At 44.8% G+C, this 27,546-nt stretch overlaps 1 protein-coding gene across 1 annotated transcript in view; it reads left to right on the plus strand.

The window, feature by feature from the left end:
- The first annotated feature begins 296 nt into the window (after positions 1 to 296).
- Positions 297 to 27,546, plus strand: part of GARS1 (glycyl-tRNA synthetase 1) — a 279,785-nt gene continuing 252,535 nt past the window's right edge. Inside the window, exon 1 of the mRNA XM_069647695.1 lies at positions 297 to 703. Coding sequence (XP_069503796.1) covers positions 386 to 703 — 318 coding nt within the window. The 5' untranslated portion in view covers positions 297 to 385. The remainder of the gene's footprint in view (positions 704 to 27,546) is intronic.

Genomic DNA, 27,546 nt, shown 5'->3' on the forward strand with positions numbered 1-27,546 from the left:
TTTAAAAGGTATGCTGAAAATAGATAATCGGAAAGGAAACGGGAGCATTGGAAATTAACTAACAATGGAATGCTATATCAATAGGACAATTAACTCTTAGGTTCGCTATAACCGAAAGCAAATATGAATGCTTTCAGAAACTGTTAATGTTCTTTTTTAATGATACTTCAAAATTAAAGTGAGTTTTGAATAATCTGAATAAAGGCTACAAAATGTATGGTAATGAGCTGAAAAAAGTTATATAAAATTGAATTTCTCTCTGCATAATAAATATAATTTTTGTAGGTTACACACACACAAACAAAGTAATAAAAACACACAGTGTCAGTACTAGTACCGTGTACCTTTGATAATCGCCACAATTCCAGCATGGCCGCCCCATTGGATGCTGTCTAAAGGCTGTGTACCCGCCTCTTCCTATGAGCTGCTTTCGGCTGCCGGCTGGGCAGAGATTTCATCATGCAACCCGGAGCCCCGCCTTTCCCTGCCCATGCTGCTGCTTAGATCTCTGCTTTGCCGTGCTCTGCTCCCCGGCTCCCTTGTCCTTCCCCCGCAACCCGCTCGGGGACTGGCTTCAGCTCCCACCCGACTGCAGGAGAGAGCCCCGCAGAGAAAGCAGCAGCAACAGCAGCTGGAGCCAGGAGCCCTCAGCAGAGCCATGGAAGCAGTGTTGGCGCCCCTGAGGCTGGCTGTCAAGGAGCAGGTACAGTCAGGAAGAAGGGGGCACATACTTGGCTTTGAGCTGCGGCCAGATTCAGAGAGTGCATTGTTAATGTAGAAGTGGATCGCAGGAGAGGTTGATATATTAAGGGAGCATACAGTGCACAATAGGGAACTAGATAGAAGGGATAATGTATATGGGGTGCAGTTAGTGGGATGGGGAGTGGTATCTGCTCTTGACAGAATGCAGTCCGGAATGGAGACAGCAGGTTCAATAGCTTCGATGGAGGTATTTATATGCTGATGAGGTACTGTGGGTTTGCGGCGGAGTGGTGTTATGCCGTGGGTCCCCAAGTAGAGTGCAGGTATATGATTGGATGTCGTGTACAACTACATTCATGGGATGCATCACATCAAGGAGAGTTGTTAAAACACATGGGAGGTGGTCAGTTGTAGTGGGTATAGATAACGCTGGGCAAGAGTTTGTCAGCTATCAGAGGAGATTCTGAAGGGGGTTGTTCCTGTCAGTGAATAGGTAGTCTATTGGGGGTCATGAGGGAATGGACAGGCTGAGATAGTACGTATACAAAAGAGGACCTAGTATGTAGTGGCCACGTATTTTGTCGGGTTCATATGTAGGAAGCAGTGTGTATTAGAGACTAAAGGTTGGCCATGTATTGGGAAATGAAATAGCTGATGGGCAGGTCCAACCGGGTACATGGAAGGGCGTCAGCTATATGTTTTTTGTATACAGCTGGGCCAGTGGAAGAAGGATGGGGCAGATGAGGGCGGATGGAGGGTGTGGTGGTGAATAGAGGGAAGGGATCAACAACTACAGGATGGGAGGAACCAAGAGTCATATAATTGGGTTATGGTTAATACAATATGAATGGGGTACAGATTTTGCCACAGGCAAGTAGTGCAGCAGGTATGGGTATGATGCAAGCACAGGGCAAGTGAGGAGTGCAGGGGTTATTAGTGCCATTGTTTAAGATGAGACTGACTTTTTAGCAGTTGCTATCAACCTGCATCCCAGTTGAGCAGAAGAGAATGGGACGAATAAGAACCTCATCTAATCTGTTTTTCATAATTCAGCAGTTGCTAGTGTGTAATGTAAACCAATGCATACCCCATAGCGCCGACACCCCACATCGGGCGTCTGTCCCGACATACTGCACAGGCGTATCCTCATTCCATTCTCCCTCCCTACTTCCCTTAGTGACCCCCCCCCCTCTGATACCCAAATGAGAGACGGGACCAGTTGGCTGAGTGGAAGTTAAATTGCCACAGCAAACTTTATTAACCTACATAAAGTCAGGAGTTGTTTTACAGGAGTTCCGTTTTTCAGCCACGCCTCAGGATTCTGTGCTGAGCATGGCATCCTCACACAGCCCCCCCCCCCCCCCAGACCCCCTCCAGGTCCTTGCGGACCCGTCGAGGGACCGTCCCTCCCTAGCCATCCCTCTCTACCCATAGCCATTTCACACTTTACTTTTTCACTTTTTCTTTTTCACTTTACCTTTCCCCCACTTTTCCAATTGTTACTCTTCCTTTCCCACAAAGGTGTGCCTGTTCACCTATTCCCAAGAAATCCAACGCTGAACCAATATTCGGAATTTTCCGTACCTCCATTCATTAATTTCTATTTCCTTGTTCTACCCGTCTACCAATATCTCAGCAAACTATAGTCCTGTTGTGAACACCCTTTGTATTATCAGAATCTTAGAAAAAGAGGCCCCTAACCAACTGAGATCCTGGGCTTCCGACCCGATCACCAATCTGCCTTTTGACCAATCTGAGGCACAGACTTATTTTTCATAACCAATGAAATGCTGATGATTTTTTTTTTTTTTTGGCTGCCAAACCTCCACCCCTTCCATTCTTTCTTCAACTCTCAGCAGCACGGACACTGAATTATGAGACCACCCCCTTTATTGCATGAAGACATCTTTGGGCATTTCTGGTACTGCCATTCGTCTGATCTAATCTTATCCTTCCTTAAAGATTGGCAGATGCGTTGTGGCACAAGGATCTCTCGAGTCCCAGTGATTTTACAATTCCTACCTCTGCCTAAATCCTCTTTTTGACCTCATCTCTTCACACACCTCCTTTCATATCTATACTGATTCTAAAGATGTTTTCGGCCTGTGGGTATTTGCATTGGCACTCCATCTCTCTCAATGGCTCTTGTAGAGATACAGGACTAGCTGATGGACCACTCTTTGCCTGAACAGCATGAAAAGAAAGATTGCGTATTACGTCAATTGTATCGCATCTCTTTGCCTGGTCTCCATCCCAGTAGCCCCTCCTACATCGGTTACCTCTTCTAAAAACCTTGGAGTTATCTTAGACAATATTTGATCCTTTTTTTTTACAGATCAAAGAAAGGGGAAATCTCATGTTCAACTACATGTCTGAAGGTGCATCCTCGCTCTCTTGAACACCTCCCAAATAGTTCAGGAGACCTCTGCCATGGTTATCTCCTCTTGCTAATGCAATAGATTCCTGTTATGTCTCTGCATTCGCTTCATTCAACAGTTGCAAGATAGCCAGAAGGATGATCCTAGCCCTCAAGCACATACATGTCGTCATTCCAGTGGTAATCTCTGTATGCTGTCTTCCTTTTAGAGCGCACATCGACTTTAAAGTTCTCTTTAACTGGGTGCTCAGGAGTACCACTTTCTAAGGTGGTTAGCAAGCCGTAGAATTCTAACATCTAATTTTAGAATGTGTATCGTTATTTTGCTAGATTTGTTCACGATTTAGGTGGCTCTCAGGCCTCACATTTTTGGGATAGGGCTACCAGCAGCCAGCAAGGAAGCCTGCCCGTTGCAGATATGAAGTTCTTTGGCGCTGCTCCGGTAATTCCAATTTTAAAAAAGATGAACTAGAGTGGATGAGCTTATGTGGTCCTGATTTTAGTTGCCTTTAACTATCCTATATCCTGTCAATGGGGTAACTCTATTTAGATGGTGTTAGGAAAGATTTCTCTTTACTGCACCTTTCCTTCCATTTGTATGGGCCCCCAAACATTTTGCTTTCATTTTTGATCCTGGCCTTTACCTTTTTGCAGTGAAGCCTTAATCTTCACTACTCTATTTTGCTCTTCTGTTATGGGGAAACGGTCATGTCCTTCAGGCTGTTAGTACTGGGAAACATTATTTCCCTTAGTCTTGGTGGCAGCAGTGACTTTTGACAGTTTTCTGGTGCTTTTCATTTTAGCCTTACCGCTTTTGGCTACTAACTGTGACTAGTGACCAAACATGGCCATGCCACAAGGTTTTTCGCTTGTCCTTTGGCCATCTTGTTTTTTTAGCCCCCTTCCTGGCCTGTGATGCCAGGAAAATCCTTATATGGGTTATCACTGCCCAGGAAAGCAGAGGCAGGTGTGTTTGCTGGCAGTATGGGGGCTGGGACTGTCTGTTCCCAATCCACAAACTGATTTCAGTGTGTCTGAGTGATATGCATGTGTGTTCCCGCTAGTGGTCCTGATTGGACCACTGCTGGGGTGTGTGTGGGGCTAGATCTGCTGTTGGCTATTGGAGGTTTCTGCTCTTACCTGGCTCTTGGGATAAGACAACCCCTGCACCCACTCTAGAGAGATCCTGGAGTAATCCTTGTTGCACTTTACATCAGCTGACAGAGGGTAGTGCGTTCAAAATAAGGAGCACAAACTGAGACGTGAGAAAGCTGGATTGCCACGTGTTTGGGGACTAAGCAAGAGACCATTGATCTGCATCAATCAAGGATTGGACTGCGCTTACAAAAGAAGATTGTCATTTGTTGATCTGAAAGGACGACCAGCTATCATGATCCATGACATCATAAAGGGATCAATAAATGACTGACTGAGCCCAAAAGGCAGTGATACCAGCTCAATTTGGTGGCGTCGCTAACAGAAATCTGTCCCTGTTCCGTCCACTGAACAAGACTGTCAAAAAGTATGGGGTTAGAAGATTAAAGATCACTGACATATTAATCCACTCTCTGTCCTGACGAAGGCCTGGTGTAATAAATGGGGAGACTGGGATGTGGTCTACCCCAGATGAAGGGGCCGAAACGCATTACACAACATCTGTATTAACATCTATCACAAAACCAAAACTGGAAGGGGTGACGGGGAGTCGGTACCTCCCAGAGACACTGAAGGGGTGGTAAAAGAAAGGGTTATAGGACGCAAGAAGGGATAGGCACCTTGAGAGAAATTTGTAGGAACATCAGTATATATGTTATCAAAATATGCCTTTATGGTGTTGAACTCGGTAAATAACTGTGCACATGATCATTTACCTTTCTTTCAACTCCAGTTTCTGTTGCTCTGTGTAAGAAGTCCAAGAATTATTATGAACTTCTAGACTGACGTATTTTGGAGAATCGAGAGCTCTATGGAATAATACAGATGCTTTGCTGTACACTAACCCATAATGAATGGAAGTATTTTGTTAATTTGTCAACCAAAATGTTGTTTTTTTAAAGGAAATTTTTTCTGAAAAACACAGGAACCTTGATGTGTAAACGAAGAAAATATGGGTTTTCTGTTAAAAAATATGAATCTGAGTTTGGTCATTGGGAGCTAACAATATTGCTAACTCCAGGATACTGGTACTGGTTTGACTAAATTTAGTCGTTGAAATACAAGAGTAGGAGGTAGTTTGTGATTCCTATATTGCACTGTAATCTCAAGGAGACAAGACTCCTGTCCAGCTGTGAGACCTGTGAGGAGACCAGATACCCGTCTGAAGGAAGCCTGGCGACCAACTTCTGCTGCTGTCCTGGAAGAGCATTATCTTGCTATTGATCTACAGCAGTCCTGTGAGGGAGCTGCGACCCGTGGAGGGAACATCCATTCCGGACGTCTGCTTGGTACCCTGCGAAGAAGAGCCTTGGAAGTGCCCCGGGAATGCCCTGTTGCTGACCAGCTCTGAGTTTGGGCTGCCGACGTTGCCATTCCGTGTTGAGGCCTGACACTTGGGAGATCCTCTGCTTGTCCTACAAGACTTGTGTGCAAACTTTCAGAGGTCTAGTATCAAGGGGACTCAAGATTGGAGGGACAGTCTGGCCACGACAAGCAAGTCCTTTTGCGTCACTGTGCTATGGTGACCACTGTCCGAAACAGATTACCAGAGTCGAGTCCAGTCCTGAGAGGGGTTCTGCATCGTGATTCTTCTGCATTCTGCCCCTGAGAGTCCTTGCACCAGCCAAAGACACCGACCAGAGATCAGCTTGAACCTTCAAATCGAGCACTGCGGCTGACAGCGGGAAAGCGACCTCAGATTTTCTTCCATTGTCCTGTGAAGAATCGGAGTACGGGGGGCTGTTACAGTGGTTCTTACCTGCCCCATGACTCCCTTTTTAAAAGTTTTGCTAACTTTTACAACCGTTGTGCTTTGCCATAGCTTGCTTGCGTAAGCCTTCTGAAAGTTGGGGACACTTAAATTGACTAGTATAACTTGTCCTCTAACCCTTTGAGTCGTGGTCTGGACCCCAGAGACCCTACCTTAATTTTTTCCAGCGTTAGAAACTGTCTGAACTTTTCCTGAACCTTTGGGCATAAAGACCCAGACAATTTAGGGAAGGATGCTTGAAGCTAGGGCTAATTCTCTTTGAGCCAGCAGTGCATAAAGTAATCTAATCTATACTTTCCTTTACAGGGGCTTGATCTGTATTATGCCCTACTATAGTGACTGTATATATGTATTCTATTATTAGTGTTGTGTGATACTTCTACCTGTTAGTCATTTTTCATAGTGTTGCTTGGCCATAATTAAATAACATACTTACTAAGTGTAATTTGTGACTCCCTTTGTGTGTACTCCTTGTGAAGCGTTTACATGATCACCACCTCTCGAGACTTAGCCTACACCTCTTGCCACTGCTACCTTGAACTGGTTTGGCTTCAGCTCCCAGAGTTGTCCTTGTCACAAAATAGGTTGGGCTTCTATACATCTGTTCCCCCAGGTCAGAGTCCTAACAGATGGTGTGGTACCTACTGTGGTAGAAATCGGCACAGTGCGTACATATTGATGGGTCTCTATATTGTTTGACGTGGGTTCTTAACATATGACATATCTGTCTTACTCTATTTTATTGCATTTTATGAACTGATATGTACTGTATGGGAAATGTTATTTAATCTGTTGGAAAATCTTTCCTAGTATCTTTTAATATTCTTGCATGAAATGTTGCCACTGTGTGAAATGTATTCATTGCTGTAAAGGCTTATGAAAGGCTTACTAGGTTGGCTAAATAAAAAAAGTTCTCTGCCTTGTTGAACAGCGTTTACTGCAATAGATTGCTCTTCTTCAGGAAATGCCTTGCATCCAGATTTCTAAGATCTTCTGGCTCCAATGTATTGGGTTGTTATGTCTATGGGGAAAAGATGGGTGACAGAATTCTGGGTGCATATGGATCCAGTGGCAAGTGGAAGACCATTCCAGAACACCCATACTTCCGTTTAAGTCTGACAATCCTTCGGATTGGGCTCTTGAAAATAAATTGACTTTTTAACCTAACCAGAGCATGTGAAAGATTGGTGCTCCCTTCCACATGTCTTTGCTTTGGGGTATTACACAATTGCTTCCCTGTGGTTGGCTACTTTAGAAAAACCAAATAAATAAATAGAATTCATCTTCAAAACAAAACAAGTCAAGGGGGGGGCTACTTACTATATTCTTGGATGAGGGAGTACCTATCGAGACTATCTATCGATAAATTGGGAGGAAGTACAGTCGGTTCCCCGCGAGTGTGCATGATTGCACCATTTTAATTGAGGCGGATGATGGTTGTCGGACCATGGCCACAGGGTCAACTCACTGCAACCTCACAATAGCGGGATATGCTATGCCTCTGCAGTAGGGCTGACTGAGGCTGGTGCAGCTTGGGACATGGATGTTGCATTGTGCCAACACCAAAGACATAACTATAGGTGATAGTACGGAGATGGTGCAGATAACGTACTGGTGAATTTGCCGGATGTTTGAGGGTAAGGCATGGATATAATTGCATAGACACAATGCATCACGTGTTAATCTCCCACCAATTCTACAACTTCATTGTGCCTGTATTGGGGACTTTTACGTCCTTCGTTAACGGCTTGTGGATTTAGTTTGCTAAGCGCAGACCTATTGAATGGTCTCAAGTCAATGGTGTGTGAGTGGATTACTTTACAGCGGTGCAGGTCACATAGCGCTTTCTTTAGTTTTGGGATCCTAAACATTACATTTATAATATTTGGGTAATTTCTCTGTATTTGTGGTTGCAAATGATTCGTGTTTCCTTCATGAAGCTTCAGTAAGGAATATTACATTAGACAGCTTGCAAGATAATTACTTTAGATGTGCCCTCCTTCTTGAATGTTTGTCACCTGCATCTGAAGCCTCGACTCTTCCTTCATTCTTCTCGACTGACGAATTATGCATCATTAAATCGGGCGGGAATAATGCAACTGCTACTACAGTGCATAGAAGCGAGATGAATCCGACAGGAAGTTCTGCATAAAAACGTTATGTTTCTGCATTTTACCATGTCTGTTAAGTGGCTGTAATGATATTACTCGGTCAATTAAAACCATCTTTGTTTGTGAATGCAGTCTGTGATTAATGATTTTCAGCTCCCTGAGAATAATCCTCCTCCACAAGAAGTCACAAGTTATAAAAGCCTTCAAAATCTGCCCAAGTTAATTGTCTTTTTAAGATTTTGCCTAACATTAGTGCTTTATGCGTTTTTTTAAAGCTGTAGATTATGCAGCTGTTTGCTGAGAAAAGGGTTCTATTCCTTTTTTGTCTGGTGTCAGTCAGTTGTCTGTTCACTACGCCCTTCGCTGAGTCCACCTAGGCTTCCGAGAACCGTGACAGTTGGATTTCGCCCGATGCCAAAGCCAGCGCAGTCTGCAAAAAAAACGTGTTTTTAGATCTATGCGAGCATTTAATTTCGTGTAAAAATCCGGCTGTCTGAAGCGGTTCTGGTTACGAGTGATCCGCTTCATGTTTGTTGCTCGCTTCCCTCCTCCCCCTGCCACGTTACCCTCCAGCTGCAGCACGAGCATGTGATATCCCGCAGCAAGTAAGAGGCGAGACTTCAGGGGGGGGGGCATCTATGCTGTCTGCCGATTCCGACATGAATTCGGTAGATTCTCGCAATGCAAGAGGTGCAGAGTCAGGGGAGTATCCAGCATTGCAAGAGTGGGGGGGAGGAGGGGGAGGGAGCGAACCACGAAAAAAAGTCCTGCTACTTTATCCCCCAAATGCAGTGCACACAATTCCATATGGTCTCATTCGCGCCCACCCGTACCCCAATCTACTTTTATGGTAACATTAGTGGCCGATGGCATTTTAACACATAACAAAAAAAAATGCAAATCATTACAAATGCAGGGAACTCGTCTATTAGAGCTCTGTCCAGATTCGCTGGGGCAAAATACAAACACACCTCTCCTAATATGGATTACACCAACATAAATGACTTGACAGAACAGGACATCGCATCAGTCTTTGATACTGGAAGGCACCACGTAAATGACTTTAGAATAGGTTGCCATAAGTAAGCCAAGTGGCACATAACTTTGTGGTTCAAAATACCCAAATTGCACTATTGTTATATATGGAGCAACACTATAGTTGGGCTTTTTAAAAATAACAGCATGATATATTAACATAAGCTTTGAAGTGGATCACTTACAGAGCTGCAGATAAAAGCGTGATTAAATGATCTGCCCAGGATCACACACTTTGTTAAATGGTGAAACCGCATGTGGACAATTTTAGCAACCGGCCACCGTTACCGTAGATTTCACCGAATACCATTTCCCCTAATGAGATTTCATGGAATATATTTAACCACAATGGTAGGGGAAATGGTATATGTGTAATGCATAATAGGTGGGGTAAGGGTATAGTTAGGGTAGGGAGAAGTGTGTCGGCTGCGGGGCCCCCCCCCCCACGCATTAGAATAAAAAAAGAAAAGGTAAAAAGTAGATTGTTTTTCAGTGAAATTTCCATTAGGAGAAATATACTCGGAGAAATCGCATGCATCCGCTGAACACATCTTCACCAGTTTATTTGATGTAGATATTTATTAAGGTTTCCCTTTGCATCTCTTATGCTTAAATACTATTTGTAGCAACGCCTTGGAAGCAAAGCATATTACATAATAAACTATCCTTTCATAATTAGCTTTAGACTATATACATCATCATAGAAATATGTTGAGCAATAAGAGTACGGCTTTAGTTTTATTTTCCCGATTCTGAATGCAAAGTCACAAAAGCATCATGAGATTAATGTGACCCTAACAAATCCCCCTTGGGTAAAACCATAGTCATTATTTCATAAAGCCTACAGCATTATGCACTTCTCACTGCTGAGCACTCACTCCCATGCACATTTCTAAAGGAATAAACATCCCTGCTAATAGTCCACCCCTGCCCCACATCAGTGCTTAATGTGGCTCACATTGAAATGCTCTGTTAACACAGAGCAATTTAAGAGACCCTCTGCTGCTGGCCGAAGCTCCTTGGGACATTGTCCTGGCAGCAGGACACCTCTCCCATTCGCAAAGGAATGAAGCAGGAATTGCTCAGCACATATTGTCCTCCCAGCGGGAGACCTTTCCTGTTGGGCACCCTCATTGAGGTGCTGAGCAGGAGAGGTGTCCCACCTGACAGAAGTCCCGGCCAGGCTCTCAAAAGATCTGGCGGGGGGGCAGCTTGACCCCCCCCCCTCCCCCGCCCCCCAACCCCTGCTTGGTAAACCACTGTGCAGAGTGCTACAAACGCATGCACCATGTGCCTTTCATACCTGCCTAGTCTCTGGGTTCAACCCAGAGACTGAGGGTTTTTACGCTCTTCTTCTTCGGGAAGAGCATAGTCTATATTATTATTTTTTTATTTTTTTTTGGGAGACTACAGATGGCCCACCGCAAGGCACTTCTGTGCTGACGGAAAGGAAAGCTGCAGATCAGGCTTCCAGACTTGCTAATGGGGCACATTTTTATTCACCAAACATTATCAATAACAAAAGAGCACCTTCTACTCCTACGCCTCGAGGGGCTGCGCAGGGCCACACCACTCGGTTAAGTACCTGGGCTATTATCCAATATTCAGCCAGATTGTAGTCTAATTGCAAAAAACTAATGAAGACACCCCCAGCTCTCAGGGTGGGGCCGGCTCCCTAATTGAATGTTTGGGCTCTCAAAAGGGTGTTAATGAAGGCGAGAGCGGCAAATGGAAAAACGCCTCTGCAAAATAATAAAGGCCAAACAACTTGAAAGAAAACTGCAGCTATTTTATTTACAAAAAACTATATTGCCTGTTTACAGCTTCCTCAGTTGCTTAGTCTTAACTTCACAATCATTTCAATCAACCTTGCAGATTCTGCCTAATTTATATAAAAAATAAATAAATAAACGTTGATTACCAGTTTCAGCTTGCAAAAAGGTGGGTGGGGTCTCAAGGGGATGGGGTTTCGGGGGGCAGAACGGGTTGGGAGGGATGCAGTGACGTCATCCTCTAGGTTTTCCTATGCCAAATGTAGGCAGGTAAGGTGCCTTCTATTGTCTGTTTGTGATGTAACAAGTACAGTAGGTTCATACAAGAAGAAAACGCTATACCTTTTTTATTCCATTTTTATATTTGTGAAAAATAAATTTTCTTGGATCGTAAGGTGCTGTGACATTTATCTATAAAAAACAAATGCACAACGATACCCATGCATCTCATCTCTGGGATGAAAATAAGGATTGGTAATCGGGAACAAAAGTAGCTCCTGGGTATCCGGCAGCACAAAGACAGCAGGAAATCCCTCTGTCAAACCAGGAGCAAGTTCCACATAGCAGGTTGTAACTCTACTTCCACGTGAGTATCAATCTTGTCCATTATGGTTTAAACTTCTTAAAGATGTGTCCCAATGTTTCTTTGAACACAGTCCCAACACTCGGAGTTAATGCCACATAAATTTCTTTATATGGCCTTGGTTGGTCTTTTGGTGTCAAGGAATCCTGGCTCTTCTAGTTCTAGGCTACAGGCTGAAGCAAACTCTTAGCTGCTAGTAATTTCGAACCCTGCATCTAAGATAGATTTCCCCAAAATGTTTCCCTTTTTTGAGTTGGGACAAGAATATCGGCTTATTTCCATCACTTTTTTTTTCTAAATGTTTTTATTTTTAAAAAAAAGGTTTCACCTTCTAAATACAAGTTACTCTGTAAAAGCTAGTTTGTATCATGTATGGTCTCTGTTGTGTGTTTGGTTCCTGCTTGTTTTCAGTTTTCTTACTAAGTTTTCTTATTATGCCTTTTAATTATAATTTTTGTACCCTCCACAAACAAATTGGTAAACCACCTTAAATGACATTTGCCAAACTTTGTACAACATATAGCCTATTTAGAAGGACCTCCAATTCAGTAAGATAAGGGAACAGAATTATTAGCACATAGTTTGACCTGTATGATACTGTGTGGGTGTAAATGGGAAAAACAAAGACAGTAATTTGACAAAAAGCATATCATTTTGGATGATATGTTGAGGCCATGCTTGCAGGATTTTGACCTAGCACTTAAAAGGAGTTCCATGCAGCAGACGTGCTAACTGTATTGGCAGTATTGGAACCTTTCATCTGCAGTTCCATACAGAGGGCTTCTGCATGTGCCTTTTTGTTGGCTGAGCTACTTATTATTGGTCTTGTTTTATTTTCACAAAATAGTGATGGGTTTTTTCTTTGGCTTCCATTCCATTGTTTTTAGACAAATCTCGGTTTTTACAGAAAATAATCAATCTTATGCAAGCAGAAGTTTTTTTTTTTATTGTAGTGGTCTCCACATCTCCCTTAACAACCGTTCCATTCCTCCAAGGAGATTTGAAAAGTTCAAAATTAGAAACATTAAAAACTTAAACCTATTAGAAACTTTTCACAAATTACATTATTGTAGGAAAAATAAACCTACATGGAAAACCCATGTGGTTTAAGGCCAGATTAGGAGGTTAACGTTCTCCAGTTGTGTTGTTACCAAAAAAATCCTCTTGAACCTTCTCTTTAGAACCCTCCCTCCCCACACCCCATCCTATTTGCCGTAAATGGAAAAGTACATGTACAGATAGTAAAGCGCCAATTGTGTACACTCGTCTGGCGATACGTTTGTGTTGCAGTACCAAGTTATTTTGCTTTCTACAAAGCTTGTTTTGCTGATAGAATAATTCTGTATAGTCTTTCGTTGTTTTACTTTCCCTCCTGAATCCCTGTGAGCACTATTTCAAGCCACTAACGGTGGTTTTAATCGAAGCCATACTTGCCCTGCAAACACATTTTCCACGAGATACGTAAAGGCCATACACAAAAAAGGCTGATTTATGTATTACAAAATGTTCAGTCTGTTTTGTGTGGCGTTTAAAATTCTGAAATATGACTTTCTGAAGCCCCCACCTTCTCCAGCTGGATTTCTAGAAAATCGGGATTTTTTTTAACCCACCACCCCTCCTCAGCCCAACACATTCCCCCTCCTAAAGTCACTATACGGAGAATACCCGTCCACAGAAAGTGCAGTGTTTGCTCATGCACGACAATTCTGTCGACGGCCGTTTGAGTTAAGTTTCGTTGGTGTATAAACGCTTTAAAGGGCAACGCATTATGCAAACAATATCACGCTATATTATATCCTTTTGTTCATTAACTAATTGTTCATTAACTAAATTATATTTTGAGAAGGATTTCCAGACGTTTTACAACTTTTGCCCTATTTACAACCGGCTCAGGGATTTGAAACTGGTCCCATTCAGCCATTCTATGTTTTGGTACTGATTCTTTCACAGGTTTGAGTTGTAAGAGTATCACTACTTGGTAGTGCTTTTTTGCATCAAACGACATTAATTGAGAATTATACCTTGGAAGTGAAGCACATCTCTACAATAATCTTCCTATTGCATATTTAGCGTGCGCTGCCATTTTGGACTGAGTGCTCTGCTGTATTAATACATGGGCATGTATAATGGACAGCTAAGTGTGCATCACGTTTAGGGACTTTCTGCCCAACGTTGTCCTGAGACCTGAACATGGTTTTTCTTTTTAATTCTATCAATTTTGCAGTTCCAGATAAAATGGAGAAAAAAACCTCTTTGTAACGTGTTAGTTTGGGTTACATTTGGCGGGAAAACAGAAGCCAGGAATAAAATAATGTGCATTGAAATAGATTTTTTATTAACACTGTTCCATTCTATTGCACGTTTCCGCAACTTCCAGAACACCAGCACTATTGAGGCTGGGTGTAGGGTAGAAGGAAACCAAAGCCTTTTGTTGGGATGGGGGCTTGGGATGGAAGGGGGGATGCCCGAGATGTGGATGCCTTTGTTTACTGTGCCTCCTCCAGCTTCACGTTTGTGTCCCATCAGGACAAAGACTGAGGTTGATGGTTCACCGGGCAGAGAGGACAAAGCTGTCTCGGTTTTCTGACGGGGTATGCTGGCTGGGTGGAAGAACCCCCAGGACGCACTGCTAGCACACAGGACCTCTTTATCCAACTCCAGGCTAAGCCCCTGCTATCTTCCTGGTATTACTGCTTACCAGCTAAGCTAGCCAGTGCCACTGTGCTTCAGCGATGCACACATGACCCAGGGTGCCTCTGGTGAGGGATTCGAAAAGTGACTTACATCACCAGAGGCACTATGTGCGTTTGCGGATGCACACACTGTGCAGCGTCCTCATTCTAATCGGAAAGCAACCCTAAGGCACATTGGACCAATAAGGTTCATTCTACGCTTATTCAGCCTACAGATTGAAGGCAGAGGCCATGTGCGATTGAAAAAGCCTAGCATTCCAATACACTGCTGACAATGGCATCCGTTCGAAAGCTCCAGGAGAAAACGGACGTGTTTTTCGAGGTAATTAACTTCTTCATGGGCTTTTCTGTTTGGCATGCCTCCTTTTTTAAAGTATGTTTTTAAATTTTTTTTTTTTTCTTCGGTGGAGTCCGCGGTCTTTCTGGCCATCACTACTAAGGATAAATCTACAATTTGCTGAAATGGTAAAATTGACAATGCATCTGGCTTCCATTGCCTTACACAATGTCGGCCAAATCGGGCAGGTTCCCTGTGCAACACCTCACTCCTGCATATTCTGTGGCTTGTGATGATTCACTAGGTGTTGTCACATCTTCACAGGGTTGAGCCCCTTCACATGAAGCTAGGGAGGGGAGGCCGCTACCCAATGGTCCCTTTAGGGCTGGTTTAATGCTGGAGTAACTCATGGGGAGGACTTGGGGACAAGTATGACAACCTAGGGTATAGGCCCTCAGTTGACGACACACCCCAACATTATCTGGGCCCCCATCTTCCATTACAAACCCTTTTCTTGACGATGAACATATGCACTATTGTAATATCTTTAGTACAGCCTAGGTAGAAAAGACTATGCCGAGGAAGATCACAGAAGATGTGAAAAGTACTGGTGCAAGGTGGCATAAATGAGCAAATGTCAAAAGGAACAAAGGAAATTCCGCCAAGGAGGAACTGCCAACAACATTGCGACTTGAAACACTTGTGTATAGGCGCGTTGTGAATGCCATATCATAACAAAGTATAAGAAGGGACAAAGGACTATACAAACTGTCCAGCTAGCCCCGAGTACCGAGAGGTGAAGGTGCCAAGGACAGGAGTCCAGAAGCGGCAAAGACCAGTGACTGGAGGACACGAGTGGGAAGAGGAGAGCGTCTCCAGCGGCCCCGGCAGCGGATCTTGGGACCGGTGGAAGAAGGCGAGGCAGTGGTCCCACAATGATGCTGAGACTGCAAGGAGCCGATGGAAATGCCACAAATCCACCAAAGACCCCATGATGCAGGAAGACACTGACGTCAGTCCCTGGAAGAACTGGCGCTGTGCCAGCAGCTCCCAACTGGTAACTGGAGGCACAGACAGACCAGTGGGGACAAGGGAGGAGCTGAGGGCTCTCCGCTTCCAGCCATCAATGTGGCAGAGTCTGGAAGTGGGCCAACGGGCACCCTATAACGAATAGTGTGTGCATCCTAGGAGTACTGCTTCATCTCTGTCGAGAGGGATACCACTGATTACCAGAGGAGGGTCCTGGGCCCTAAAACAGTTAAAGGAAGAATCAGAGGAAAATGTCCTCTACCCAGTGGCCACAGACGACCACTGAATAGTGGATAAGATTCGGGAACCCAAAGCAAAATGCGATACAGCGTAAGGAAAATCTTTCCAAATTCAGACTAAAGGACACTCCTGGTAAACAATCTGAAAGCTGATAGTCCATAGAGCATCGGTGGAAGGGAGTCATCCACTCTGGCTTGTGCCTTTATTGTAAAGAGAACTTGTCTGAGGAAAAGGGAGTCATTCTCCTGGTGGAAGACTTTACTTTATTTTGCATTATTAGGTTTAAGTGTAAGGGATAGAAGTAGGGTTTTGGACAAGGAGGGTGAATATTATTTGACTGATATTCTGACACTTCCTTATTTTTAGGCATTTGAGGCAGGGAAACCCCTCAGATTTAGGGATATGTTTTCTTTGTGGTATATAAAAATAAGTTTATAACCAAAACCATCCCACCTCTTGGTCTGTGTCGTACTTCTACACCCTTACAGGCTCCGCTCCAAAGACTTGGCGCCCCTTGTTAACTAATTATGTAAAACCGCAAGGAACCAGCTGGTTGAGGTAAAAGATATCACAACCTGACATTTCTCCAACATGCATGATTGGGCTTTGATTATAGCTGCATGTCTAGTTTATACTAGTTATAAATGTTCGTTGCCTAACATCTGTGATTTGTTGGCATACATAATTCATATATAAGCTTATGTCAAGTAAGATTTGTCGCCACTTTCTCTCATTAACCCTATGCCCAATAGCATGCCCCCAATCCTTCTGAAATGGATGACACCTATTGCTCTATGGCACAGTTTGATTACTACCTCATTGCTGCAGAATCTTGTCTCCTATTGTCTGAGGCTTCCAGGAACATAGACCATGTGCTTGCGTAAATGGTGCTACTAGGGCTGCCTGCATCGATTTCCCAAATCTGACCCACTCAGAAGGACAGTGGTGGATTCATAGGTGCTGCTAGTGCACAAAGTGAACCAATGAGGACCATCCAGCACCCTGTTTGGGATTATTAGGCTTGCGACAAGTGATGCTGAGGAGGAGAAATGTTTCTTCTGAATCCATCCTGCGTGACATTGCAAACGTCATGAATAATGCCTGAACATTAGCCCTGCCCATAGGTACCAAACTGGCCACATCGTTTTATGGAAGCCAGAAATGTAACTGGCAAGTCCTGCATCCTGTCCATATTTTTTAACTTGCGAACTATGATTTCAACCTGCAAAAGCTACTTGCCAGCCTTAAAGTAGAGCCTTGCAGGAATTGAAATGAAGATTTGATGAACAGAAGAAATAAGCAGACCCTGGGTACCATGCATCACTGAGTAAGCAGAAGCTGCTGCTCGGGAGCGATGAGCTACTATATAGCGTGCCACCAATCTTCTTCTTTACTTTTTTGGTCTGGTATATATGACCCATTATGCGTTGAACATCTTCTGTGCCCTAATGCTTTGTTATTCACATTTCTAAACCCCCGTTTATGTCCTATTGGCACTTTTGTATGCCCCCTCCCTGTAGCTCTTGATAGTCAATGCTGTCATGTGAACCAGGTTCTTCTATGGCACACGTAGGAGCTTAATAAATCCCTTCTTCCAGAAATTATGAACCCTGTTCTTTGTCCCCAAGTTCACAAACTTGCTGGCCACTTTGCTTTCTTTAAAGGGGGACATTTCACTAATCTTAACTGTCAAGCATTTGGCTATTCCACTGGGCGTGTCCTTCACTGACCCCTCCTCATCCTCTAAAGCCGCATCCCATCACTCAGCCCTCTGTACTCTAAGCGTTGCGGCCAACAGTGCATTCGCCTTAACCCAATTCTCATGGAAGTTTTGCTTGAGATACTTGAGTTTGCATAGAGCATCCCCAGTCGAATCCCCTTCAGCTCTGCCCTCTGCTTCTTTGAGTCCATTACCTCCTCGTCATACTCACAACCCTCCACCCCCTATGCATCTGTGACACCCTTCCAGGATTTCTGATCTAAGCAACTCCTCTCGTAATCCCAATTCCCCTTTCCTGTGTGCCCCTCCCGCCTCGGGATCCCCCTCACGTTAACTGCATACCAAGAGCAGGTCCTGCCACAGGGACCCATTACATCGCCATCTGCTATCTACTCTGCTAAGCCCCTCTACATCCAGTTCCATTGCGACTGTGTCGTGGTCTGACCATCCCACTGCCCCCTCCCCACTTCCATTTTCATGAGCAGGTAGTCAATCCTAGTATATGTGGTGTGGGGGTTTGAAAAAAGGATACCTCTCCATCCCTGGATGCATCATTCTCCGCAGATCAACCAACCCTTCTGCCACAATGGCACGGCCCAGATGCCCCTCATGTTGGTCCCCCCAGAGAGATGTCCCCTGCCGACCTATCCCACAATCCGTCCACTCATGAGTTAAAGTCCCCACCCGCAACGTAGAGGTGTCTAATTGGTGTCCACTATTGTTTCCAGTGCCACCTGAATGAATTCTGCCAGGCCTTAGTTAGGCGCATAGTTGACCATCACCACCCTCACTCCCTCCATAACACCATGCATTATAAGCAAGCGGCCCTCCATCAGGTTAATTGTTACACAATCTATCAGTCGCTGCTTATGCAGTATGATTCCCACCCCTCCCTGCTTTGCTGGTCCGGATGCCCAGTAGACCTGCCCAATGCCAGCACCATGCAACCTTCTCTCCTTCATCCTTCCACCAGTTGGGTTTCTTGCAAGAACAGCACATGTAGGGCTGTGTTCCGGAACTCGCATGCTACCAGAGACCTCTTTGTGGGGAAATTCAGCCCTTTAACATTCAGGGTTTCCACAGCCAGACTCCTCCCTCCAACATTAGTTCCCATTACTTTGTCTTCCGGCTTGCAATATCCCTCCCATGCACAAAGCTAGTGCTCCCCTAGTGCTTTGCCACTGAGGCATGGTGCCTCCCTCGCACATTCCCTGCTTACCCTTGCTGCCCCAAAAACATCCCCACTCACCAAAATTTTAACTGTAAAAACTGCATTAACTACAACCTGCATGGCAGTTAATACTTCAGAGATGTCCTCCTTCCCACTGGGGCCACCCATAGAGCGAATCAACCACCCCCTCTCCAGCATCTTAACAAAAACATAGAGCCCACCCAGTCCTTCCCCCACACAGCTTCGTGCCGGCGGCGGCACACTCCCTCCGCCTCCCCTTTATAATAACACTTGGGTAGTCTTTTCGGGGGATGGGCCATTCAAGCGCACGTACCTGTGCCCACTCTGCCCATTCCTTCATCTAGGGGACCCTGCTGCGTATCCTGCTTCCCTTTCTTCTTCTTCGCCCGCCCAGCCTGCTGACATTGCTCCGAATCCATGTCGGGTGTCAGTGCCTGCTTGGCTTCCTCCGCGGATGTTATTCAATAGTCTATTCATCCATTGAATTGCAAGAAAAACGGGAAAGCCCTCCGGTACCTAAATCTTTTTTTCGTTCAGCCACTTTGTCAGCGGCCAGCAGTCCCTCCTGTGAGGTTGGACAGGTCCGGATAGATTGTTATGCGGGAGTCCTCGTACTCAAAATCTTGCCTCACACGTGCTCTTGCAAACACATTGCCTTGTCCTTATACCTCGAATCTTGCAACAATGTATGGTGTCCCAGCTCCATGCGGTTTACCACCTCTATGCGCCCTTTCGAATTGCACCTCCTTGACCCCTTCCGCCTCAAATGCCTTGCACCTTGCGCTCCACTTGTCTGGGGGTTTACTTGTCTGTTCCCTTCTGCCCAAGTATATGTATGTTGTTCCTCCTCCCTGTTCTCCAAGCCATCCATTTTCTAAGTAACTTCTTCCACACGTATCTCCAACTCTGTAATTTGGGCATCCAGAAGCATTCCAACCAAATCTGCGTTAAGTTGATTATTTTGCAGTCCCTCGATCTTGATTTCCACTGTGCTCACCCTCCCTGTTAGGTTAGGTCTGTGAGGGATGTCTGCAAGTATCCCCAAAGTGCTTTGATTTCCGCCAAAATGCTTCCAATCTCTTCTTTCATGGCAAAGTTGGATACATCCACCCACCCCGCCCCCCCCCCGCTCCCCAAGCAATTTCCCCGCCTGCGGTCCCCCCACATCTCCACTAGACTTTCCTGCCGACATGGCTCTAGCCTGCAATGCCCTTCCTCTTCCACAGTACCACTCTCGCGCATCATAGTCTTCCCACGATCTGTTTGCCGAGTCACCCTGTTTGTCTTTACTTCGGCATCCACATGCACTGCCCACTGTGCCTCCCTGTGTAGGGCGGGCAGCCAGCACAAATTCTCGCCTCCTGCGGCAGACTCACTGCAGACTTAGTGGAAGGCCTGGACGTTGCCCGGAAGGCTTTTTCTCTTTGGTGCCTGGTCATCCCCTTAGCCCTTGGTGGTAGTGGCAGACTCAGCAAGATTCTACTTGGCAGCACAGAGTACCCCTCCTCTCCCCCTGCCCACAGGCCGGAAGCGCCCTCCCCAGAATACCAGCATCGATGTCCTGCTCCTTTCTTCACGTCGGAGACAGTCCCCACCCAACAGGCTAGGGATGTCCAAAGTCCTGCTTCCGAACTCAAGCCTCTACATTGTTGGGTCCGGTGACCACAGCCACATTACTACTTGCCCCGGTTCATAGGGCGGCCTGCAAAGGGGGGGCCTCCTACTCCTTTATTTTTTTTATTTTTTACAGAATTTATCCCTGACCCCAGTGTGCGTAGAGTACTAACATTGCATGATGCCAGCATTGGGGTCTGCACTGGTGAGTGTGATATCATTATTGCCACAGAGTGTGGCTTGGTGTGTCCATGTGGGTACGGCTGGCTGCCCCTCGGCACACTCCTTCACAAAGCAATCAGCAGGCATCTTCGTTGGAGGGGCTGCTGCTCATGTGTCTTCTCCTGTTTGGCACACACGGGGCCCTGGGGAGGTCTCTGCATGAGGGTGTGCCTTCCTGGGCTCGTTTCCGATTCTGGATCACTGCTGTGCACCCCGGGCTGCAACTGCCTTGGCCTTATGTTAATTCACCACTGCCTGCCATGCTCTGCAATGCGCACCAGGGAGGACCCCCATCGCTGTGCGCCAATCCGGATGGGCCATTAGTAAGCCTGCTACCAGGGTGAGGTATCCCTTTCTCTACGTTTCTTTCCGGGTATCTGCTCACCTTCTCATGTCCGGCTCCTCCATCAGAGCATGCAATCATCCGAGCCTGCCCTCTCAGTCAGTCACCGCTGGCATGCTCTTGACTCCTGCATCACGGTCACCGCTTCAGCTCTTTCTGCTCTGGAGAAACGATGCCGGTCCTCCTCACCACACTGCGAAATTGGTCGGTTGTGGGCAGGGGCACGCCGCAGGCCCTGCTCTGGCCTGGTCCCCGATTATGCTTCTGGGGGTCCGGTACCCCCTCGTGCCGCTCCACCACACCACCACGTAACACCGGGCGGACTGGATCTGCTCCTCTTCATCTTTGTCGCTTTGTGTGAGGGAGCCGACACTCAAGCGGCCATGTTTCCCTGCACCCCCTGGTGGTCTCGGCCCTAATTTTTGATGTAAACTTGTGAGATTTTTAAAACCCATATCATTGTAATCTGTAGATTAGTGCACACAATTGAGACACGAAATGCTGCTGTGAGATGTTTTTTGCAAAAGATATGCACTTTTCCTAATTTTCTCAATCTTTCAATGTCAACCCACACGGATTTTATATGTGGTGATGAGACATATATTTGCTACTTATGTTTTACAAGGGGCCCCACGTTGAACAGAACTTGCATAATTTTTTTTAAAGTTTAAACTTTACGCGTTACTTTCCGTTTGTGTTGCAAGTGTGGAGTTGACTTTTGCTTGCAGATTGCACTGGTGCTGCACCCCCCCATTCATACTCACCTCCCTAATATTATGTCGAGTTTTCCTATATTTATGCATGGAAATTTATAACTTCTCCTGACTGTACTAATGGATTGTTTGAGAGGCCTATAGTTTGATGAATTGTGAAAAGACGATTGAGGTTCTGGGCCCAAGATCTTTCAATGCCTTTATCTGTATATTTTTGGAATCTGCCTAAACTTGATAACCAAGGCCTTTGTCTAGCCTCCGTCTTGCGAGGTTTTATGACTACTTTTCTGAGCAGACTTTTCAGAAAGGGGGATTTGTCCAGTTTCAAGTTCCCCTTACTATCTAGCAATATTCAAGCGAGGCCTTTATCACAGCCTAATTCAAAATATTTTATATGAAGTTTAAATTCAACCTTACTTGTACATTATTTTGTTCTCTTAAAATACATGGTAAAGATAATAATTTAAAACAAGAGTTACAATATACAAATGCATCTAAAAGTTCTGGCTCGATCTTTCCATGTGGGCAGGTTCCAGTTTTGCTACAGACATGGCCTTCTGAGCCATCGAGTTGTAGCTAAAAGAAAATCTGTAATTGACAGTTTTGTCTTTAATGGCGCAGAAGGGCAAGCGTGAAAGACTTTTTGATTCTAAGTGTTGGCTGCACCTGGACCCTAATTTAGTACTTTTACTGTGCTTTAACTCTCCACTTTAATCTATCGTTTTCATGTAGCAGTTCGAGTAATTGGGTGCCTTTTGAAGTGCATCAGAGTGGAGATGTAAAACAAAAGAAATTAACGGAGAAAAAGAAAGTGCTGTAAAACTTTGAGTAAGTGGTCCATTGCTGTCAACTGTGAGAAGGGGCAAAAACGTTTGAAGATACATAACCGAATAAGAGCAGGGCCCTCAACGTTAAAGGCCTGCACATTGTTTAGCCAGAAAAAAAGCGAAATATATGTCCTATAGGGCCTTTCTGATAGTCCACGTGGGAAATAAAGTAAAAACAACGCAAGTCCAGGTGACTTGGGAACTTCTGTCTTCATCAGTTAGAGAACCACACCCTCTCCAGAAACATCAAGCCACTAAAATACTACACACTCACATCAGTCCTCTGCCATAAGCTATTATCCCCCCCCCCCCAGAACCCCCTGATGCAATTCGGTCTAGCTGCATACATAATGACTCTCCTGCTCTCGCATACTCTCCAGACTACCTCTCAGCAACCCTCCACATGCCAGCTCGACATGGGTGTCTAGTAGGCATTTAGCCACCCCTCCTTACCTTCGTATTGGGTAAAATGCACGCACCATTCTATACCTCTGTCCAATTTTGCCATACCTGGGCTTTGGTCCCAAAGGGTGTTCAATGTACAGCGCGTTGGGACCATACCAATGGTGAAAGGATCTATACAAATGACTAATGATGATGATCTTACTGCTATGCACAATAGCAATAGGACTCCATCTTACAATTAGCTAATAGCTAGATCTGCAGCTATTGGGTATTAGCTAGCAGCTGTCTCCTTACATATCCCTTGCTTGAATCTCGGAATCTCACTAAAAAATCCTAACTCCATTTCTCTGAGCAAGACATTTAATATTACAAAGTAATGCAACTTCCTAGGTTTTCAAATACCATACCAGTTCAGAGGTCATATTGATTGCTGTTTTTTTTTAAATGAAGCATTTAATAACTTCTCACCCACTTTAAATATTGTGATTAAACTCTAGTTTTTTTCTGAGTCAGAAATAACATAATTCCTGATGTGAATACCTCCTCATCCCTTCTGTGTTCAGTGTAATTTCTTCGGGGATCCATTTTAGCAGCTCTTCTGCTCTCTCTGTATTCCACAAGATATATTCTTTATCTTTCCAAGTCACCCTCAACTTGGCAGCTCTGAGCAACCCCACTTTGCCCTTGCAAGACCTAAAAAGATTTCTTACATTGTGGTATTAAGTCAGGAAAGACGCTAATCGTGTGATGCTGATAATTCAGACTTTCTTTTGCCGCTGATGCTTTCAAATTTTTCTTTGTCTCGGACATGTGACAGCTTGACAATAAGCTCCTGCTCATTTTTTGTTCACAATAGTTTTTCCAATGAAGGATATACTGAATCCCAGCTCAGTCACTGCTGTAACCAGAAACTGGAACAGATGCTGGCCGAACCCAACCATGACCAGAAAACTCTCCTCCCAACCTGGCCGACACCTGGACTGTCTGCACCACAGTCTTTGGCATAAATAGGCTTCTTGGGGGTCCTCCTGGGCTTACTTGCATACCCTTTCTGCCCTCCCACCTCCAGTACCATGTACATCTCTGTAGAGCTCAAATCCTTAGCTGCAGCTACCCTAGGCATCTCCTTTCTTGGAACCTGTACTTTGAAATTTTGTGTGCTCATCTGCAAACTCTGGCCCACTTAACAGAGCATATGATAAATGTGTTTGTTTAGCACAGGGTTCTACAACCTGGGTGTTCTGGACTACAAATACCAATATCCCTAACGGCATAGTCAATAGCCAGAGCCAAAGGTTGCATACCCCTGGTTTAGCAGAATGCAGTTTCTTATAAAATCAACCTGTGTTTTTTTCTTAAAAATTAGAACAACTCGGAGTACATCTCACATATGCTTTCTGTCACAATATGCGATGCAGCACTTCTGCAGCAAGAAATCCCTCCTGAAAATAATTAATGGTTGGCAGTAAAGGTTCAACAGTGGCCAGATGAAAAGGAGATTATTCTGTCCTCTAAGCCATGCCTTGGGACTAGCTTTTGAAATGCTAGCTTAATCATGAATGATCGTGGCACAGGGAAAATTGGAAAAGGCACCAATTGTATGCAGCGACTAATAAACTGCAACAGCTCTGTAGTGACAACATAACTGAGGTCCTAACCTAAATCGCCCAAAAGAAATCTGAGGGTGCAGTAGAAATACTTCTTGTAGTCTTTTTGTGCGAAAATGATCAAATTTTCTCTTTGTTGTACCATTTATTTGTCTGTCATCTTGGTGTATCAACAGCTACTCTTTCCAATTCTTGGATGTGATTTTAGTTTTCTCTCTCCACCATAACGCTTTTCCACTGTTCCATACCATATAATGCTAGGCTCCCGCTGGAGCTTTTGGAGGCCTGAACCTTTGCTGGAAGAGATCCATGTGAACCAGTACCGTGCTATGGACGCATAGGCCTTGGAGGGGGGAGGTTAGTGGGGAATAATATTTAATACATAAATTGATAAAAAGATTTAGTGGCTACAATAGGTCATATACAAGTCTGCCCAGTGAAGCACATGGGCGAGGGTAAAGCCAGATTGTGCTAGCAGCAGTGCTGCCAAGTCTGTGTGACCGGCATGTCTGAAGACGATACATCTTCAGCCTCGCACACCGTATTTTCCTTGCCTCAAGTTAGTTCTCCTGAAGGCCCACTTGGTGCAGTACAATTATAAGCAGCTACGCTTTTTGATATTACTGATTCCAGCAACCAGTTGGCTAAAGGACGGTTGTGTACATGTACGCAATGGGTTTGCGTGATGAAAGACCTACATATTTTAATACACTCCAAGGGGCCTACAATGCAAGATGTAATGTATGCGATGCCGGAGGAAGCCACAAATTCATTTGTAGGACTGATTGACTGTCCCAATGCATATTTTGCCCCGCATGGGAATATAGGCTGATAGACATGTGTTTCACACTACCATTCAAGCCAAGGGGAGAAAACGCTAGATAATTTTGTAATGCATTTAAGAATGAGGACAAAGCATTGTGATTTCGACAGCTATTCAAATAGGAGTCCCTCCGCTCTGAGAGAATTGCTGGAGGGGAATCCTCTGCTTTCCGGGCGAAGTTATTTCAGGAAACCAGAACACTGGAAAAGTTCTGTATGCTTGCACACACTTCCATGACCATAGACCTGCAAGTGGATGAAATGGATAAGATCAAGATATTACAATCATTGTATGCCAAGTAAACAAGACTCAGAAACTTGAGTGCTCAGAAACGGGTTAGTTTAGTTTAGTTTATTATTTGTATAGCACCGCCTGGCCCTGGGGCATCCAGGTGCTTGGCAAGGTTACAGAAGTAGCCAAGTGATTACATGGTAAATAGGTACCGTAAAAGCAAAGCAATGCAAATTGTCACAACATTAGAAGATAGTTGCTGATACTATGCACAGTTATCATATATTTACAAGGTTAGAGTTTGTGTATGATAAGCAAGCATTGGTTAGATAAGTACAGTGTTAAGCTGGCGTTCTAGGCTTCTTTAGCCAGTATCCAGGTTTTGACTTTGTGTCTGAATCTATGAAAGGAGGGTTCGGATCTGATATCGGTTGGTAACAAGTTCCACAATTTCATGGCAAGCACAGGAAAGCTTGTGCCGCCTGCTTTTTGGAGCTTGAATCTCGGGATGGTTAGGCAGTGTGATTGGGCTGATCTGGTTGGACGGGATGGGGTGTGGAGTACGAAGTTGTCCGAAGGGTATCTGGGTGCTTGATAGAATAAACATTTGTGCGTAAGGGAGAGTGTTTTGTATTCGACCCTCTGAGGTATAGATAGCCATTGACAGGATCGTCTGGCGTCCGAGATGTGTTCATGTTTGGGTATATTCAAGGCTGCTCTTAGTGCGTTATTCTGTATAACTTGCAGCTTATTAATGTTCTTTTGGCTGGTACCCAGTTAAAGGGCGTTACAATAGTCGACTTTTAGAGAGGACCTGTGCTCTGGCTAGGGTGATGCAGTTGGGGGTCGAAAGGTAGGGTCTGCTAGCGTTGATGAGTTTGCATGTGTAGGCGGAGGTGGATGAGATGGCGTTAATTTGTCTTGTCAGTGTGAGGGAGGAGTCAAGGTAGATCCCAAGAGTTTTGACGTTGTTGGAGATGGGGATGTTGTTGCCGTCGATGGTGAAGGTCTGGTAAAATTTGTCAAGTTTGCTGAGTCTGGGTTGTGAGCCTAGAAGCAGAACCTCAGTCTTGTCATTGAGGCTTAGGCCGTGTTTGGCCATCCATTCTTGAATAATGGAATAGATGTTATTGAGTACTAAGTTTTCAGTGGCGTAGTCTCCTGTTAGTGAGATGAGTATTTGAGTGTCATCTGCGTAGTTCGTGTAGATGACACCCAAATGATCCAGTATGTAGAAGAGTGGTTTTGTGAAAACGTTGTAGAGAGTTGGTGAGACACATGAGCCTTATGGGACGCCACATGTGACGGGGGCTGGTTCGGCAGAGGCTGTTGGGGCGAAGACCCTCATGGATCTATTGTTCAGGAAGGATTGTATCCAGGCATTGGCTTTGTCGGAGAAGTTAGCTGCTGAGGCTAGGTGTTTACAGAGGATATCGTGATTCACTAAGTCAAAGGCAGCTGACTGGTCAAGGAGAAGAAGGGCTAGCTTGCCATTGTCTTTGAGGTTGTCCATTTGTGTCTTGAGATCTATCAAGGCTGTCTCAGTGGCGTGTTTGGGTCAGAAGCCTGATTGTTTTAGTCCTAGTAAGTTATTTTTCTCTAGGTGGTTCTGGATCTGCAAGTATGCGGCTCGGTCAAGGATTTTTAGGAGGAAAGGTACTGTAGTAATTGGTCTGTAATTCGTGGGGACACTGGGGTCTAGCGTGGGTTTCTTGAGTAGGGGTAGAACCCAGGAGTCCTTTAGATTATTGGGTACTATGCTAGAGGTGAATGATGTGTTGATGAGAGATGTGATGAAAGGGGCGCAAGGTGTTTGCTGCATCTTTGATAATTGGTGCAGGGCAGATGTCGCCCTGGCATTTGGAAGGTTTCAATGAGTTGATTAGGTCTTCAACTTCTTGGCTGGTGATGGTTGAGAATTTGAATAGATTGTTTCCGTCCTGATATAAATTGTGGGTAGGGGAAGTGGGCTTGTCTGCGAATGTGAGACTTTCTTTGTTTGCCTGTATTTTGGCTTGAAGCATGGCGATTTTACCTAGGAGCGCTTCTTGTATTTTGGTACACCAAGAGATGTCATTGGTACATGTGTCTGGGATGGGGGATG

The sequence above is a fragment of the Ambystoma mexicanum genome, chromosome 2q (assembly GCF_040938575.1).
Source record: "Ambystoma mexicanum isolate Mex_15411 chromosome 2q, UKY_AmexF1_1, whole genome shotgun sequence".
In the NCBI taxonomy this organism is placed as follows: Eukaryota; Metazoa; Chordata; class Amphibia; order Caudata; family Ambystomatidae; genus Ambystoma; species Ambystoma mexicanum.